The sequence below is a fragment of the Cibotium barometz genome, chromosome 3 (genome assembly GCF_041138505.1).
Source record: "Cibotium barometz isolate CiBa-2024 chromosome 3, ASM4113850v1, whole genome shotgun sequence".
Lineage (NCBI taxonomy): Eukaryota > Viridiplantae > Streptophyta > Polypodiopsida > Cyatheales > Cibotiaceae > Cibotium > Cibotium barometz.
This window is the reverse complement of record NC_141048.1, coordinates 45,073,698-45,089,146: the sequence shown is the minus strand read 5'-3', so window position 1 is coordinate 45,089,146 and position 15,449 is coordinate 45,073,698. Positions and strand designations below refer to the sequence as shown.

Below are 15,449 nucleotides of genomic sequence, written 5' to 3'. Positions count from 1 at the left end.
TTTTTGAAGCCACACTTCCTTGCCCACTCCTGGTGTTCTTTCTCCCTCACATCAAGGATCATCATAGGCTTGCAGAGGCTTTTCTCTATCGTCTTGTCTGGCCTTAGAGTTTACTGATCTTTGGCATGGCTTTGTCTTCTAAGAGAGCATTGTGAATTAGTGATAGAGGTGTGAGCAAGAAAGCGGGTTGAGAATGTGCTCGTTTTGGCTACTTGTGATCTTTTCTACGATGCTTTTTCCTTTTTCCTTCCTTTCTTAGAGTGTTGTTATTTTCGACTTCCCACTTCTCGATGTGATTTGACTCCTGATTCGTATCATCCCCATCGTCCTAGCGTAAAGGCATTAAAGTTTGCCCGTCGCCTCCCCGTCTTACCGTTGAATGTGGAGTTTTAATGATGTCGTGACAGGTGTCCTCCATGCAGTTACCTATGCTGACCTCGTGGCAATTTGCATTGCTCACGTGGATCTAGCATACATTTGGTTGCTTGCTTCTTTGTTGACCTGGCCTTGATTGGTTGTGGAATTGCGTTCTTTTGTGCGAACGGGCCACCCTTGTGGAATTCTTCCGTGTCTCTGTTGCTTCTTGGATTTTTCGTATCATTGTCCGCTAATGAGATTATACCACAATGAATGCTTCAGACCGGCTCCTTGTCCTCCGCTTGTTCTTCTTCTAGTGTAATTACCACCGGGTTGCCCATGTATTTTCTCATCCTGAAGTCGTTCTGTTTTGGGAAAAGGTATACCATCCAAGCTTTCTAATGTAAAGGCATTCTGACTAACTGAGTTTTTCACCATGAATGGTCCTATCCATCGGATTTTGAATTTTTTGAGGTGCGATCCCAAATTGGAGTTGTAGACCAATACCAGGTCTCCTTACTTAAAAATTTTATGCTTGAGATGCTTATCAATCCAGGCTTTTGTTCTTCACTGCACTATCTCTGCCTATAGAGAGCTAAGTTGTCTTTCTTCCTCTAAGACTAGGAGCTCCTATATTCTGTGCTCCCAGGATTTCTCCATTGGTAGCTTTTCTTGGATGGTCACTCTCAGACTGGGCCCCACAAATTCCATGGACATTATTGCCTCCAGTCCATAAACTAGTTTAAATGGTGTTTGCCCCGTTGTTTTGAGAATTTGTAAAATGTGCGAAATGCCCATAGGGCAACATCTAGCTTTTGGTCCCAATCATTTTTGTTGGTATTTATAATCTTCTTTAGAATTTTGGTCAAAACCTTGTTGTTGGTAGATTCCGCCTTGCCATTGCACTATGGGTAATAGGTTGAGGACTTCTTGTGATTGATGAGGTACCTTTCCATCAACCCTTTCATCACCATGTTCATGAAATGGGTGCCCTAGTGACTATTTCCACCGGCAATCCATGCCTAGCAATAATGTCCTTGAAAAGGAACTTTACCACCTCTTTTGCGGAATCGCTCTTTACAACTTTAGCTTCCGGGCACTTGGTGAACTTCATGAATGGGAACAGCGGTAGTATGGGCAAGATGGGCAATATATCAGAATCACGGGGTGGACTCATCCCCATTGACAGACATCACTTTGCTTTGCTTCGCTATTGGCATCCCTCATGACCATTGGCCACCATAGGCTTGCTTGCAAAATTTCTCTTCCCATGTGTCCTCTGGTAATGCCACAGTATGCTTCTCTTAATACTGCTTGCTACTCATGATCCGGGACACACTTGCATAGGATCTGGTCTATGTCTCTTTTGTAGAGCTGCCTAGAAATCATAGTGAAGTTTCTGGTCCTTAAAGCAATCCTTTTCTTTCTGTCAAGTGTGTAACCTTCTGAGAATGTTCCATCCTCTAGAAACTGCATCATATCATAATACTAATTCTCTCCCACTTCTGCAGCCCCTACTATGAATAGGTTAGTATCTGGGAGTTGGTCATCCACTCCATCTAGAGTAGGTTCTCTGGAATCCAATTTGAACAAAAAGCCCACCACCGCATTTTCTTTTTACAGGCATGTGCTGGATGGTGAACTCAAACTCTTGTAGTAGGAGCATCCACCTTGCCATCTTCCTCACCAGAAAAGCTGTGTTCACCAGATAAATCAAGGCCTGATGGTCCACATGGAAAACAAACTTGTTTCCCAAGAGGTAGTGTTGGAACTTGTTCAGAGCATAAATCATTAAGAGAGCTTTCCACTCTTTTGTGATGTACTTCCTTTCTGCCCTTGTGAGGGCTTTGCTAGCATAATGAATGGGTTGCATACACCCCTCTTGCTTCTCATGCATCAGTGCATTGCCCACTTCTTTGTCTGAACCATCTACATATACATGGAATATTTCATTCCAGGGTGGTTATCATTGGTGCAATTGACACCATTCTATTTAGCCATTCGAATGCTTTTTGACACTCCGGATTCCATTCATACTTTGCATCTTTCTTGGTAAATGCATACAGCTAAATATTTTAAAAATCTAGCACGCCACTTAACCTTACCAAGGAACCTCTCTAGTTGCTTAATATTATGAGGAGTGGACATTTTGGATATAGCCTCTGCTTTAGCAAGATCTATGACCAATCCTTGGGCTAACACTATGTGTCCTAACAGTGTTCCGGATCTTATTGCAAATGCACACTTGGCTAGATTTAGCTTAAGCCTTGTATCTATGCATCTCTGCAGACATGGCCTCAAATGATAGATGTGCTTTGTCTTATCACCAGACACACTGAAGTCATCTACAAAAGCTTTCATGAAGTCTGTCAAGTAATCATAGAAAATCTCTTACACCATTCTCGGTGCATTTGTCAAGCCAAACATCATGATAGTCACCACACGAAGACACCCCATTCAATGATGAAGATTGTTTTCTCCATGTCTTCTGGCACCATTTTTACCTAGTTGTACCCACTGAATCGATCCAGAAATGAGTACATTTCCTTCCCAGTTACCTTGTCCAGCAAAGAGTCTGTAAACGGAAGTGGAAAGGGATCCGAGGTAGTTGCGAGGCATTTAGCTTGCAATAATCCAAACAGATTTTGATCTTCATGTTCTTTTTGGGCACTACCACAATTGGGAATATCCAAGCAGCTTTCTCTAATGGCACAATGAAACCTACTCTTAGTAGTCTGTCAATTTCTTCTTTGACTTGTTTGGCATAGTTAGGGTTCATTCTGTACCTCTGCTGTTGTCTGCTGACTGGTATGGCTTCTTCTCTTAAATTGATGATGTGCGCTGGAAGAATTTAGGGTCAATGCCCTCCATGTAGTCATACGACCAAGAAAAGACATCTTGCTATTCTTTCAGTAAGGACACCAACTCTTGCTTGAACGCTTCTTTCATTTCTAAACTATTCTTTACAGGCCTTTCTTCTTTTTCATCTCCCAGATTTACCTCTTATAATTTGTTCGGGTTTACTTTTGCGGCATTTTCATTCTGGTTCTCTTTTTGTTTATGCACCCAGTCACGGATCTCTTGAATTTCTTCCTCTTGTTCCAAATTTCAGGCCCATTCAATCTCTTCCGAGACTTTCTCCTACATGGTTTTGCTCAATTTTGTTCTCCTTGATCCCTCTAGTTTTGTGGAAACTGATTCTTTTTTCATTTCTTTGGCTGCTTCTTCCACGTTTTCATCTTTTGATTTTGCATAGTGTCCCATCACTTCATCCATATGCAGGATGTACAAGTGCACCAAGTCAGGATGTTCGTGTGGCGTATTCTGTCTTCTTTATCATCATCAAAGCCTTCTGACATATTGAATGTCTCCACATGCACTGGAATTTGAGCATCTGTTATTGATCCCCTTACATCAAAAAGATCAACATAGACTTTTGCTTCCCCTTTTTACTTTCTTGGCTACACATACATATGTGTGTGTGTGTGTGTGTGTGTATACATATATACATATATGTACATATATATATACATACATATACATACTATAAAGATAGTTTTAAAAATCTATATATCCTTACTTTGTCAAAACATAAGCATACAAGCAATTAAACTTTTGCCTATGCACATAATCTCAATCGAAAAAGTTTTTTTCCATGTTTTTTTTAAAAATCGCATGTGTTTATATATACGTTGTTGCATACATGCACATATCATATCTCCCTACATATGTTATATATCTTGCTACATATGTATGTATGTATGTATGGCATGCTATCTTAGAGAGATGATTATATGGCATGCTAAGAGTATATATTGTTCCCTCTTTGCAACTACGAGGTATCTACATGTAAATGTTATATGCTATATGTTATATGTTGACTAAGATTTAAAAACATTTTTGGAGAGCCTTAAGATGTTCATTCAAATAATGTCTCACACTGGAAGTATGAAAAGAATATCAAACTTACATCAGTCATACATGCCTTTATTGTATGTTCTTCTATTTCCAAGGGGGTGAGGATGGTTGGCATGTTGGTATTCCTCTTCGTGGTGCCAATAGACAAGGTTTGAATGAGGATACAAAGATAGTGACTTAACAGCAATACTATGCATTTAGATTCCAGATGATACAAATGCATGTCTTCTACATGATGGAAGACTATTGCAACAGTACATGGTTGGTGCATATAGTAGCATGGAAGAATCAAGGTTAGCATGGATATGTCATAGTCAGCCAACTTTGCGTGCTATCAAGAACTTGCAAGGTGAGTATAAGTGAAGATGTAAGAACAATCTTTGGTGGTGCTATTGGACGTAGGATAGTTTTGCCATCTTCTTATACTAGGGGCCTCAATTTATGCATCAATTGTATCAAGATTCACTGGGAAATTATGAGGAAGCTGGGTGAGCCATACCTCTTTATTACTTTTACTTGCAATCCTAAATGGGATGAAATATCCAATGCTCTATTATGTAGGTAGACTGCACAAGATCGTCCTGACTTGTTGACTGCACATATTGATTAAAAAAAGGCTTTTTTGGCAAGGTTGTGGGGTTTGTTTCGGCTATTGAGTTTCAAAAATGGGGTCTGCCACATGTGCATGTATTGTTGATATTAGAAAATGAATGCAAGGCATCCCAAATTGTAGACTACAATAAACAGGTATGTGCTGAACTTCCTAAAATAAGGTGATGTTTTTCGAGTTGCACAATATTATTAGTCATTGTAATATTCATGGACCATGTGGGGCACAAAATATGAAGTCTCCTTGCATGGTTAATGAAAGTTTAAAGTGTCATTATCCTCAAAATTTCTCTGAAACAACTATTTTAGATACAATGTGTATCCAACTTACATGCAATGATATGATGGTAATAGCATACAAGTGAAGGGACATAGAATGGATAGCCATTGGGTTCTGCCATACAATCCTTTTCTCTCAATGAGATAAGGTTAGCCAGTACTTAGATGCTCAGGATGTGTCTGTGTCAAAGGTATGCTAGCGTATATAACAATATGATATGCATAAAGAAAAGTCGAATATATAAAGGTTGCAAGTTCATTTTCCTATGCAAAATAATGACATATTCAATGACCATGCTGATCTTCATGATGTAATTAATCGAGAAGCAAACCAAAAAACTACGTGCTCACAGAATGGTTTATTGCAAACCAATTGCACGCTGTGCAAATAGCTTGCTATACATGGATTTTCCATGCAACTGGGTGTGGAACAAAGGTTCAAGAACTTGGAGAAGAAGACAAAGGGGGAATATATGTTTTGTGAGCCCGTATATCCTGGTCAAATTTGGAACAAGCTTTCTGATGAATTTTGTGAGAATTTCTCTCATGGTTTACAATCAAGATGTAATAATGTTAGTTCTTACCAAAAATAAAGCTTTGGTACACTTACAAGGCCTTCTTCGCTAGCATGGAAAACGTCTTAATGACTTTGAAGGGTGCCCCTTCCTGATAGATCTAGTGTTGCCACATAACCAATGGTTTATTGATGGAAGAGATAATGTTTGAGCTTGTACAACAGGCTCTTAACAATTGTCAGCAAAGAGCATATGATATTATTCTCAAATCTATTTCTAAGAATAATGGTGGTGTTTTTTTTCTTAATAGTCATGGTGGTTCTGGAAAAACCTATCTTTATAATGCCTTGCTATCTCAACTATGTGGAAAGAATCATGTTTCTTTGGTATGTACATCTTCTGGTATAGTGCATTGTTACTATCAAATGGACATATTGCTCACTCATGATTCAAAATTCCATTAGTTTTGAATTCATCTTGCACATGTAGTATCAAGATGAACAACCCTTTAGAAGATGTACTAAAACTAGCTAAATTAATAATTTGGTATAAGGTGCCTATGACACATCTTCATGCATTTGAAGCACTAGACAAGACACTTAAAGACGTAACGCAAATTGATAGGATTTTTTTGTGGTAAAATCATGCTCTTAGGTGGTGACTTTAGGCAAATCTTACCAATTGTGCTTAAGGGATCACGCAAGGATATAGACGATGTAACATTATGTTGCTCATATATATGGAGATACGTTAATTTTCTAAAGCTCAACCAAAATGTGTATCTATCAGAGTGCTTTTGATCGCATTGAATAAGAATTCAGTAAATGGATTCTAGACATTGGAAATGTTACAATAGATAGGTCAAATAATGAAGGTATGGTGGTAATTCCACAACGAATGCTGCTTGATGGAAGCTCTTGGTAGAGTTTTCTTGAATGGATTTACAGAGATCTTATCCCGAAACCATGAGGTTGATGAGATCAACAATCTTGCCTTGAGTGTAATGTGGTTGGACAAGAAAGGGAGTAACTTAGTGCTGATTGAATGGCTTCTTCTAAACATAACAATCTTTTGTATACAGTTGAGTACCTAAATAATTTAAATTTGGGTGGTGGTTATCCTCCCCATCGCTTGCTTTTGAAAATAAATGCCCTTATTATCTTGCTGCGCAATTTGGATCCCTGGCGAGGACTATGTAATGGGACGAGACTAATATGCAAGCAATTTCACAAAACAATGATAAAAGCAGAAATTATCACGGGCACTCACATTGGTGAAAGGGTCTTTATCCCAAGGATAGCATTCAACCAACTACGCTTGAGCATCCTTTTGATATAAGGTTTGGGTGGTGGTTATCCTCCCCGTCGCTTGCTTTTGAAAATAAATGCCCTTATTATCTTGCTGCGCAATTTGGATCCCCGGTGAGGACTATGTAATGGGACGAGATTAATATGCAAGCAATTTCACAAAACAATGATAAAAGCGAAAATTATCACGGGCACTCACATTGGTGAAAGGGTCTTTATCCCAAAGATAGCATTCAACCAACTACGCTTGAGCATCCTTTTGATATAAGGTTTGGGTGGTGGTTATCCTCCCCATCGCTTGCTTTTGAAAATAAATGCCCTTATTATCTTGCTGCTGCGCAATTTGGATCCCCGACGAGGACTATGTAATGGGACGAGACTAATATGCAAGCAATTTCACAAAACAATGATAAAAGCAGAAATTATCACGGGCACTCACATTGGTGAAAGGGTCTTTATCCCAAAGATAGCATTCAACCAACTACGCTTGAGCATCCTTTTGATATAAGGAGGAGATAATTTGCACTAAGGCTAGCATTCGGTATGACTATAAATAAGTCTCAACAAGGACAGAAATTGAGTGTCTTGGGGCTTTACTTGGGTACCCAAGTTTTTACGCATGGAGAGTTATATGTTGTTATGTCACATGTTAGATCATCAAATGCAGTGAAAGTGTATCTGAGAGATAATGTGGATAATGAAAGTAGCAATGCAACTTTGGATGGAGTCTATACAATCAATGTTATGTACAAAGAGGTTTTGGATATGGCATCCAAATGAATACAAATGACACATGTCCCCAAAAGGTAGTGAATATGATATTGACACCTTTCCTTGCAATTGCTTTGGACTACTCATGGAGATCTTTATATGTGGCATCAACTTATGTTGTTAAAGTAAGTAAATCCAAGGTAAATGATTGCAAAGATATTATAACTTAAATACCCAAGATATTCTTTTCACTTATTAGCTCACCCAACAATTAATAAATTAATTATCGTAACAAAAGATTTGTTTTGACCTAGACTTATTCGTTATTATGTTATATGAGACAATTTTCATTAGGAGAAGTATGACCAATTTCTTTAGATTCATCACCGACACCGACACTATTGTTCTCGGGGCGATAACATTTTTCAAATGTATGTATTATTCTTAATTTTGGTTTGATAGCACATCTCAAGCTAAAAATATAGCCCCGTGTAGATCCTCAAATATGGAGAGCCCCTATTGCCACTCAGCTAGTTGAGGTTCTTGAAATTGTTGTCGGGGCTAGGTTAATTAAAAAGTATGGTTACTGTACAAGAAGGCATGCATAATTTTATGATGGAAGATATTGAAGTTTGTGTTTACAAAGACATTCCAAGTGAGCACGTGTTTGCAATGGTTCTCTTTGAGATTATAGATGACAATGAAGAGTGTCAATTTACTTGCCATGGCTATTACATGGTCGATGCTACTATGAGGACACGCAGACATCAATGGCAATTTTAATTTGATGTAACCTACTTGGATTAATCTCCTTTGGACGAATGGCAAGTGGTTGGCTGTGGAGTATATCAAGACCTTAAATATACATTTTTAGGCCCACAATCATTACCTGGAATGAACAATAACAAAAAAAAAGGTATACTAGTATTTCATCCCTATGAAAGTGAAAATATTTTAATATTCAATGAATTTATGTTAAGATTTTTAATGCATGATGTGATATTTGTGAATTGTGAAGTAGAGCATCACAAGGTTCTTCAAAAAGATTTAAAAGGGGTTTACTACCTCCACGTAAACTATTTAGAAGTAGAATAATTTCTTCAAAGGGCAATGCCTCCTACAAAACTAAATGATCTTCTTCTTTGACGTCTTTAGTTTTTTATTCTAATACAAGACATAAATTTATTTAAAATATAGATGTTTATGTATCAATTTAAAGGAGATCAAATTGTCTCTTTCAAGCACACACCCACACAGTTTTCTACATATTGGTTAACACATAAGAGAAGTTTAGAAGATTTTCCTTTTAATGGTGAGTGATATTACGTAGAATGTCATTGACAAGGAGAACATTTACCTTTATATTTGGTGAACGGGTAAGATATCCCAAGTAATGGTTATCTAAATTAGTAATTATGGTTATCTAAATTAGTAATTATGGTTCTCATTGTTTGCTATCCTCTAATTAATCTTTATTGTTCATATTATAGATCCTCCTTCTTAAGAGGGGCAAGCAAGTGTGATAAAAAGAAGTAAAGTGTAATATATATATATATATATATGCATTTACTTATGAACTTAGAGAGAGAGAGAGAGATTTTTCTATGTGTTGATTGACATATGAGAGAATTTTAGGAGGGTTTTCTATTTAACGAGAACACTAAGGATGTCATCAACAAGGTGAACGTTCACATTTCTATTTGGTGAGGGACAACAAATCCAAGGTATTAATTAATCAAATTAATCATTCTTTCATATTATTTGCTACAGTATATTATTTGCTACAGTATGGTTCTCATTGTTTTCTATAAGCTAATAATCCTTATTGTTTATATATTATAGATCCTCCTATGTGGGAAGAGCAAGCAAGTGCATCATTGTTAATCGATCTCTTAGAGTGTACAAGTGTTTTACGGTATGAAAATTTACATTCTACACATTTATTTTTTGGTATATGTCAACACTTTTTTGTGTATTTTTTTAGTGATTTATTTTTTAAACAAGGAATATCTTTATTCTTTTGAACCAAGATTGTTGTTAGGGTTGTATGGACGAGACCTTTGGATAAAAAGATTTGGCATCCTTGGACTATACAATTTGGGCCTGTAAATCATCGCTGATCAGCTCCATGTTATTGTCATGTTTATGGACTACCGAGGGCCTGCAAACATAAATCTTCAATGTATGGGCTCTGGATAATATGGTGCCTTTGGATTCAAGATTTATAGGCCTATCGCGTCGCCTATACATACACCTCCCTTAGCTAGTAGTAAGGTTTAAATTTCAATAAATTTTTTCATCCTAAATATTAAAGTCTTACAATCGTTAACATTAATTTTCTTGAAATATTGGTTGGGTAGGTCCACATGATGATTACACGCCTCCAAGGAGAAGGCACCCGCTTGCTTGAAGACTCTTCTGAAGGTTCGTCACAACACTTTTCTTAACGAGATGAACAAAAGTAAAGAGCTACATAAATATGACTTATAAATTTACTTATTTGCTGGTCAATGATGATGGAGCTCTATGGAGTGTTTTGTGCTATTTAAAAACTTGACACTATTTAATGTGGCTCATGAGGAATGATATTTTTGGTTATTTTTTTGGCTACATTTTTTTGAGACGATTTATTCAAGTAATCATAATTAGTGACATAGAGATAACAAATATGTGAATATGCTATTGGAGGTTGTTCTTGCTCGAGTGTTGAGAAGTTTGTGCAAAGATGAGTAGTTGACAGCAGAGGAAAACAAGTATTCTAAGTCTCATTCAATTCACTTAAATAATGTTTGTGTATCTATGTAATTACAATGTAGGCATGTATGTGTTTTTATGCATGTAAGAGTATCTCTTGCCCGAGGGATAGAACATCATTAAGAGGTTTCTTATGTGATTAGATCATGTTAACCCAACTTAGTGCAGATTTAGATTAGAGACATTTTCATTTCGTGTGCTGGTTGATGGCTGTGCTCTCAAAGCCAACGCCTCTATGGGGGCACTACACCTTCCTCGCCGTTTTGCAAGCAGTTCAACAACAGGCAGGAAGAAGCATCATTCTCTCACAGCGAGCAGCAGGCACTACAGCACGTGGGATGCTCTCTCCTCCGACAACAGGCATAGCAAGAGAAGCCCTAAAATCCCTCAGAACTCAAGAGTGCCGCCATGGCTGGACGATCCGAATAAGCCTGCGTGGGTAGACGCTCTGATAGCTACCCTAGATGGTGCCAATCATCAGCAAATGGCCGGCCGCCCAGGTACGCCCTACAAATCCTCTGCGGTATTAGGTCATGAACTCCAAACCCTATGTGCGCACGGACAACTGCACAGAGCCATGGATGTCCTTTCACACATGGAGGACCATGGCATCATGCCATGTGAAAATGACTATCACTACCTCTTGAAAGCTTGCAGCAAAAAGAAAGCCCTGGCCCAGACCAAACAAGTGCATGCACATTTGGTCCGTTATAGGTGTGAACTCTCAACCTTCCTTGGTGAATACCTAGTCATCACCCTGGTCAAGTGTGGCGGGCTTGAAGATGCTCTTCAGTTATTTGAGAGTTTGCCCCGTAGGACTGTTTACTCTTGGACCGCCGTGATTACTGCTTATGCTGATTCTGGTAAAGGTCAAAAAGCCCTAGAATTGTATCGGTCCATGAGAGACGAAGATGTAGAGGCCAATGAGTTCACCTTTGTAAGCCTCCTCAAGGCATGCGGTAGCATACGTAACTTGAAAGTGGGCAAGGCGTTGCATGCTGATGCCAGAAGAAAAGGTTTTGATTCTGACGTCTTTGTCGGTAGCACCCTTGTGAGCATGTATGGAAAATGTGGGGACATTACGGAAGCGGAGAATGTGTTTGTTGGGTTGTTGCATCGCAATGTTGTGTCCTGGAATGCAATGCTCTCGGCGTATGTTGATCAAGGTCAAGAAGAAAGGGCCTTAGAACTGTATGAGCAAATGAAGCAGGAGGGCTTGAGTTCCAAAGAGGCCACCTTTGTTATCGCCCTCCAAGCATGCTCATTGCTTGCAGAGAAGGAAGCAGCTGTTGTTGTGAAAGGGCAAACAATTAAAGAGCAGTCTTTAAAAATTGGCAAAGGTTTACATGCTGATCTCAAGAGGATGGACTTCCAATCACATGCTTTCGTTGGTAGCTCCCTTGTCAATATGTATGGCAAATGTGGGGGCATTGTGGAAGCAGAGGATGTTTTCCGTGGATTGTCTCAACATGATGTTGTGTCATGGACTTCATTGCTGTCAGCATATGTCATGCAAGGTCAAGGAGAGAAAGTTCTAAAGCTCTATGGACAAATGCAAGACGAAGGAACAAGCCCTGATGAGCAAACTTTCGTAATGGCCCTTCAAGCATGTTGCATTGTTGCAGACAAGGAAGAAGCTACCATAGTGGAAGGTCAAACAATCAAAATACAGTCTTTGAGAGCTGGCCGGTCATTACATGCTGATGCCCGGAGGAAGCGCTTTGATTCAAATGTCTTTGTTGCTAGCTCCCTTGTCACTATGTACAGTAAATGTGGGGACATTGTGGAAGCTGAGAACGTGTTCAGTGGTCTGACACAGCGTGACAATGTGGCATGGAATGCAATGCTCTCAGCATATGTTGACCAGGGACAAGGAGAGAAAGCCTTAAAGCTGTATAAACAAATGCAAGGGGAAGATGTAAGCTTGGGCGACGTCACACTTGTCTGCGTCTTGCAAGCCTGCAGTGAGACGGGGAATGTGGATGTCTGTGGAGAGATTCATTTCAGTATCATCACTGCAGGATGTCATCTGAGTCTTCTCCTTGCAGCTCTCATTCATGCTTATGGGAGCTGTGCAAGCATGGTGGATGCACAGGCAGTTTTCGATGCATTGCATAAGCCTGATATGGTTATCTGGAGTACATTGATTGCTGGTTATTGCAGAGAAGGAAACTCTGCAGTAATCTTGCATAAGTTTGAGGCTATGCAGCTGGCTGGTATCAAGCCAGATAGAGTCACATTTCTGTCCCTTCTCTCAGCTTGCAGTCATGATGGCCTTGTGGACAAAGGAGTTGAGTATTTTGAACTGATGAGCAGGGACTATGGCTTATCTTCAGAGGTTAAGCATTTTGTCAGCTTGTTTGACCTTCTTGGGCGTGCAGGAGACTTCAGAAGGTTGAAAGGCATGCTGTCAAGAATGCATGTGCAACCTGATGTGGCTCTTTGGTTGTGTTTGCTGGCTGCATGTCGAACTCATGGCAATGTGGAGATGGGAAAATTTGCATTTGATTGTGCAGTCCAGCTACAGCCCAAGGAGGCTGCTGCATATGTCTTGATGTCTAACATCTATGCGGATGCTGGGATGTTTGACTCTGCCAGCCAGGTGGATACGTCTAGGCAGAAAGTAGGTGCGTGGGGAAATCCTGGTCAAAGGTGGTTGGAGGTGCACTCATTTATGACACTACAGTGCAATATTCCACAGCTGGAACACCTTATGGCCAGCTAAAGAGGGGGATAACTTCTAGACAAGAAGGGGCTCAGAAAGCTTGACTGCACATGGTGGAAGACTGCCAGCTAGAGCCTAGGGTAGAGGGGCCAATAAAGTGGCACCTCCAAAACGATGGCAGATGTACCTTCATCTTTGTTGGGATGTACAGCCATCATCGCACTCTCCCAAGTGTTACATTTTTGCTGACGTGCCCTCCCAGGATTTGCTGAATTCATGACCCAAAACTGGACTTTGTGCACCTTTTTGTCCCCTCTTGCCCACCATTAAATTGGGTCACTGTGCTGAAAGAGCTACATGTGTCAGTTTGGAAATTTGGGTAGATAGCAATAGCAATCTTTTCCATACTTATCCCATCAATCTCCTGTAAAAAAAGGTTTGAAATCAGCTGTGAAAACTAGGTCTTCAACAGCCCGCACTCCACAGGAACATCTCTGTGGCCTGGTACAAGCATACAACTGTTGAAGAAATGCCAACATTTCACCTTCACGGAAGAAGCTCCTTTTGGCTCTTCAGATAAATGGACCATAGCTTTTGGGCTGCCTAAATGTGTTCACCTTTTAGACCATTTCTTGTGAAGGTAAAGATTGCGGATAAAAAATGGACAGATGCCCTTGAAAACCTTATACGCTCTTACCATGCCAGGGTCAAACCTTGGCCTGCACCTTTTGGAGCCAGGCTTCTCCATCCTAAACTTTCGAACCACATTCCAAAGCTGTTTTTATACCTAGAAGCCTTTTTGGCCCAATCTTCATTCTTATTGTGGCTGTTGGCAATGCCACAAAGACCAATTTCGTAGGCACAGGAGTCAGGACACATTATGGATTTTCAAGTACCTAGCCCTTCTATGAAGGTGAATTTTTCAACCACACTTCTTGTGAAGGCTTAACCCCCCTTTGAAGGACATGGCATTAAAGCTTAGAAGAGTGACAAATGGGCCATTATTGATGATGGTCCACGCTGGAAGGGGAGAATTGCCAATTTAAACAAGGCATGTTGCAACCATTCCTCCCCTTTCTCTGTTACCACTCTGTAGGGCTAGTGTGGATTGTTTTTAAGCATGGTTATTATACCAGCTTCCAAGCATTCATAACAAGGCATTGTAGTAGCCAGTAAAGGCTGTTGAACACTTTCCAGGGCGAGTGGATTGCAACTCCCCCATCTGTTGAACGTTTTAAAAAGACAATGTTGAATGCTTCCCAGGGCGAGTGGATTTCTGAGCTTATTACTTTTATTCTGCTTAACATTAACAAAGGATGTGTACTGATGAATCTTCTTTGACAGGAGATGTCAACAAGGAGTTGTGAAACACAGGAATCTCTCTCTCTCTCTCTCAGACAAACAACATTGTGCACCCTATGTATTTGGAGGCCTTGTTTTTTTCTTCCTAAGCAAGATGGAGGCTTGAAAGATGTGGTCACCTTTTAACAAGCTAACAGGCCGCATAAATGTGGTCTTTTTGACTTGTAGTAGGCTCATGGCAATAAATTTGGAGGGTTGCAAAATGGGTGTTCTCATCTTGTAAAAGTGGCTTGTTCTAGCTTAGAGTAGGGTTTGTTGTTTTAACTTAGAGTAGGCCTTGTTTAGTCTTTTCTTTCTCGCTCTAGCTTAATATAGACTTAGTTTGGTTCTTTCCTATGTTTTGTGATTCTTTGTTGTTATACCTTATGTCAAATCCCCACGGATCTCCTCGTGATCGTTCTTGGTACGAGACTCGAATCCTGCAAACAAACGAATAAACAACAAGGGGGTGCAGGCCTAACTCACCTCCCAACCATGACAGCCGTGGGCGAGCCCACAGTCTTGGCTGTCCCCACCGAGCCACGAGCTGAGCTAACTAGGTTGACGTACCAACCAATCTCCTCCTCGCGACGTCCCATACCGCCACGAAGCTGCCCTCGCGGGCCTCGACATTGCTGCCGGCCTCGGCTGCATAAAGCAAGTGCACGTCTGCACTAGATCCAGGCTCCAAGACCATAGAGCTCTCACAAACTCGCGAGACTCTCTATATATCAATAACTAACCTTGGCCACCCTTTTATAGACTCTTGGCCGGTCATCGGGCGTCCACACTTGGCCGCCCGTTCGTCCATACTTGGGTGCCCGTCCGTTAGTATATCCCTAACTCAGCTCATCAATCAGCCTACCTAGCTCCAAGCTTCCCCAAGCCTCGAAACTAGTGTTGCGTGCGTGTAGCACACGGTAGATACACACTGTGCACATGACATACTCCCCTTCCTCTAAGAGCTCACTCCTGAGCTCACTAAAAGCCAGG

The 15,449-nt window shown here is 40.2% G+C and overlaps 1 protein-coding gene across 1 annotated transcript; it reads left to right on the top strand.

Annotated features, from left to right (window-relative positions):
• Positions 1 to 10,597: 10,597 nt before the first annotated feature.
• LOC147640127 (pentatricopeptide repeat-containing protein At1g03540-like) lies at positions 10,598 to 14,393 on the top strand. Its single transcript, XM_086777389.1, has one exon. The coding sequence runs from the start codon at positions 10,686 to 10,688 to the stop codon at positions 13,173 to 13,175; it is 2,490 nt and encodes an 829-aa protein (XP_086633515.1). The 5' UTR covers positions 10,598 to 10,685; the 3' UTR covers positions 13,176 to 14,393.
• Positions 14,394 to 15,449: the final 1,056 nt, after the last annotated feature.

Excerpts from the sequence above, each read along its gene's own strand:
- LOC147640127 (XM_086777389.1), top strand. The coding sequence starts at position 10,686 with ATGGGGGCACTACACCTTCCTCGCCGTTTTGCAAGCAGTTCAACAACA.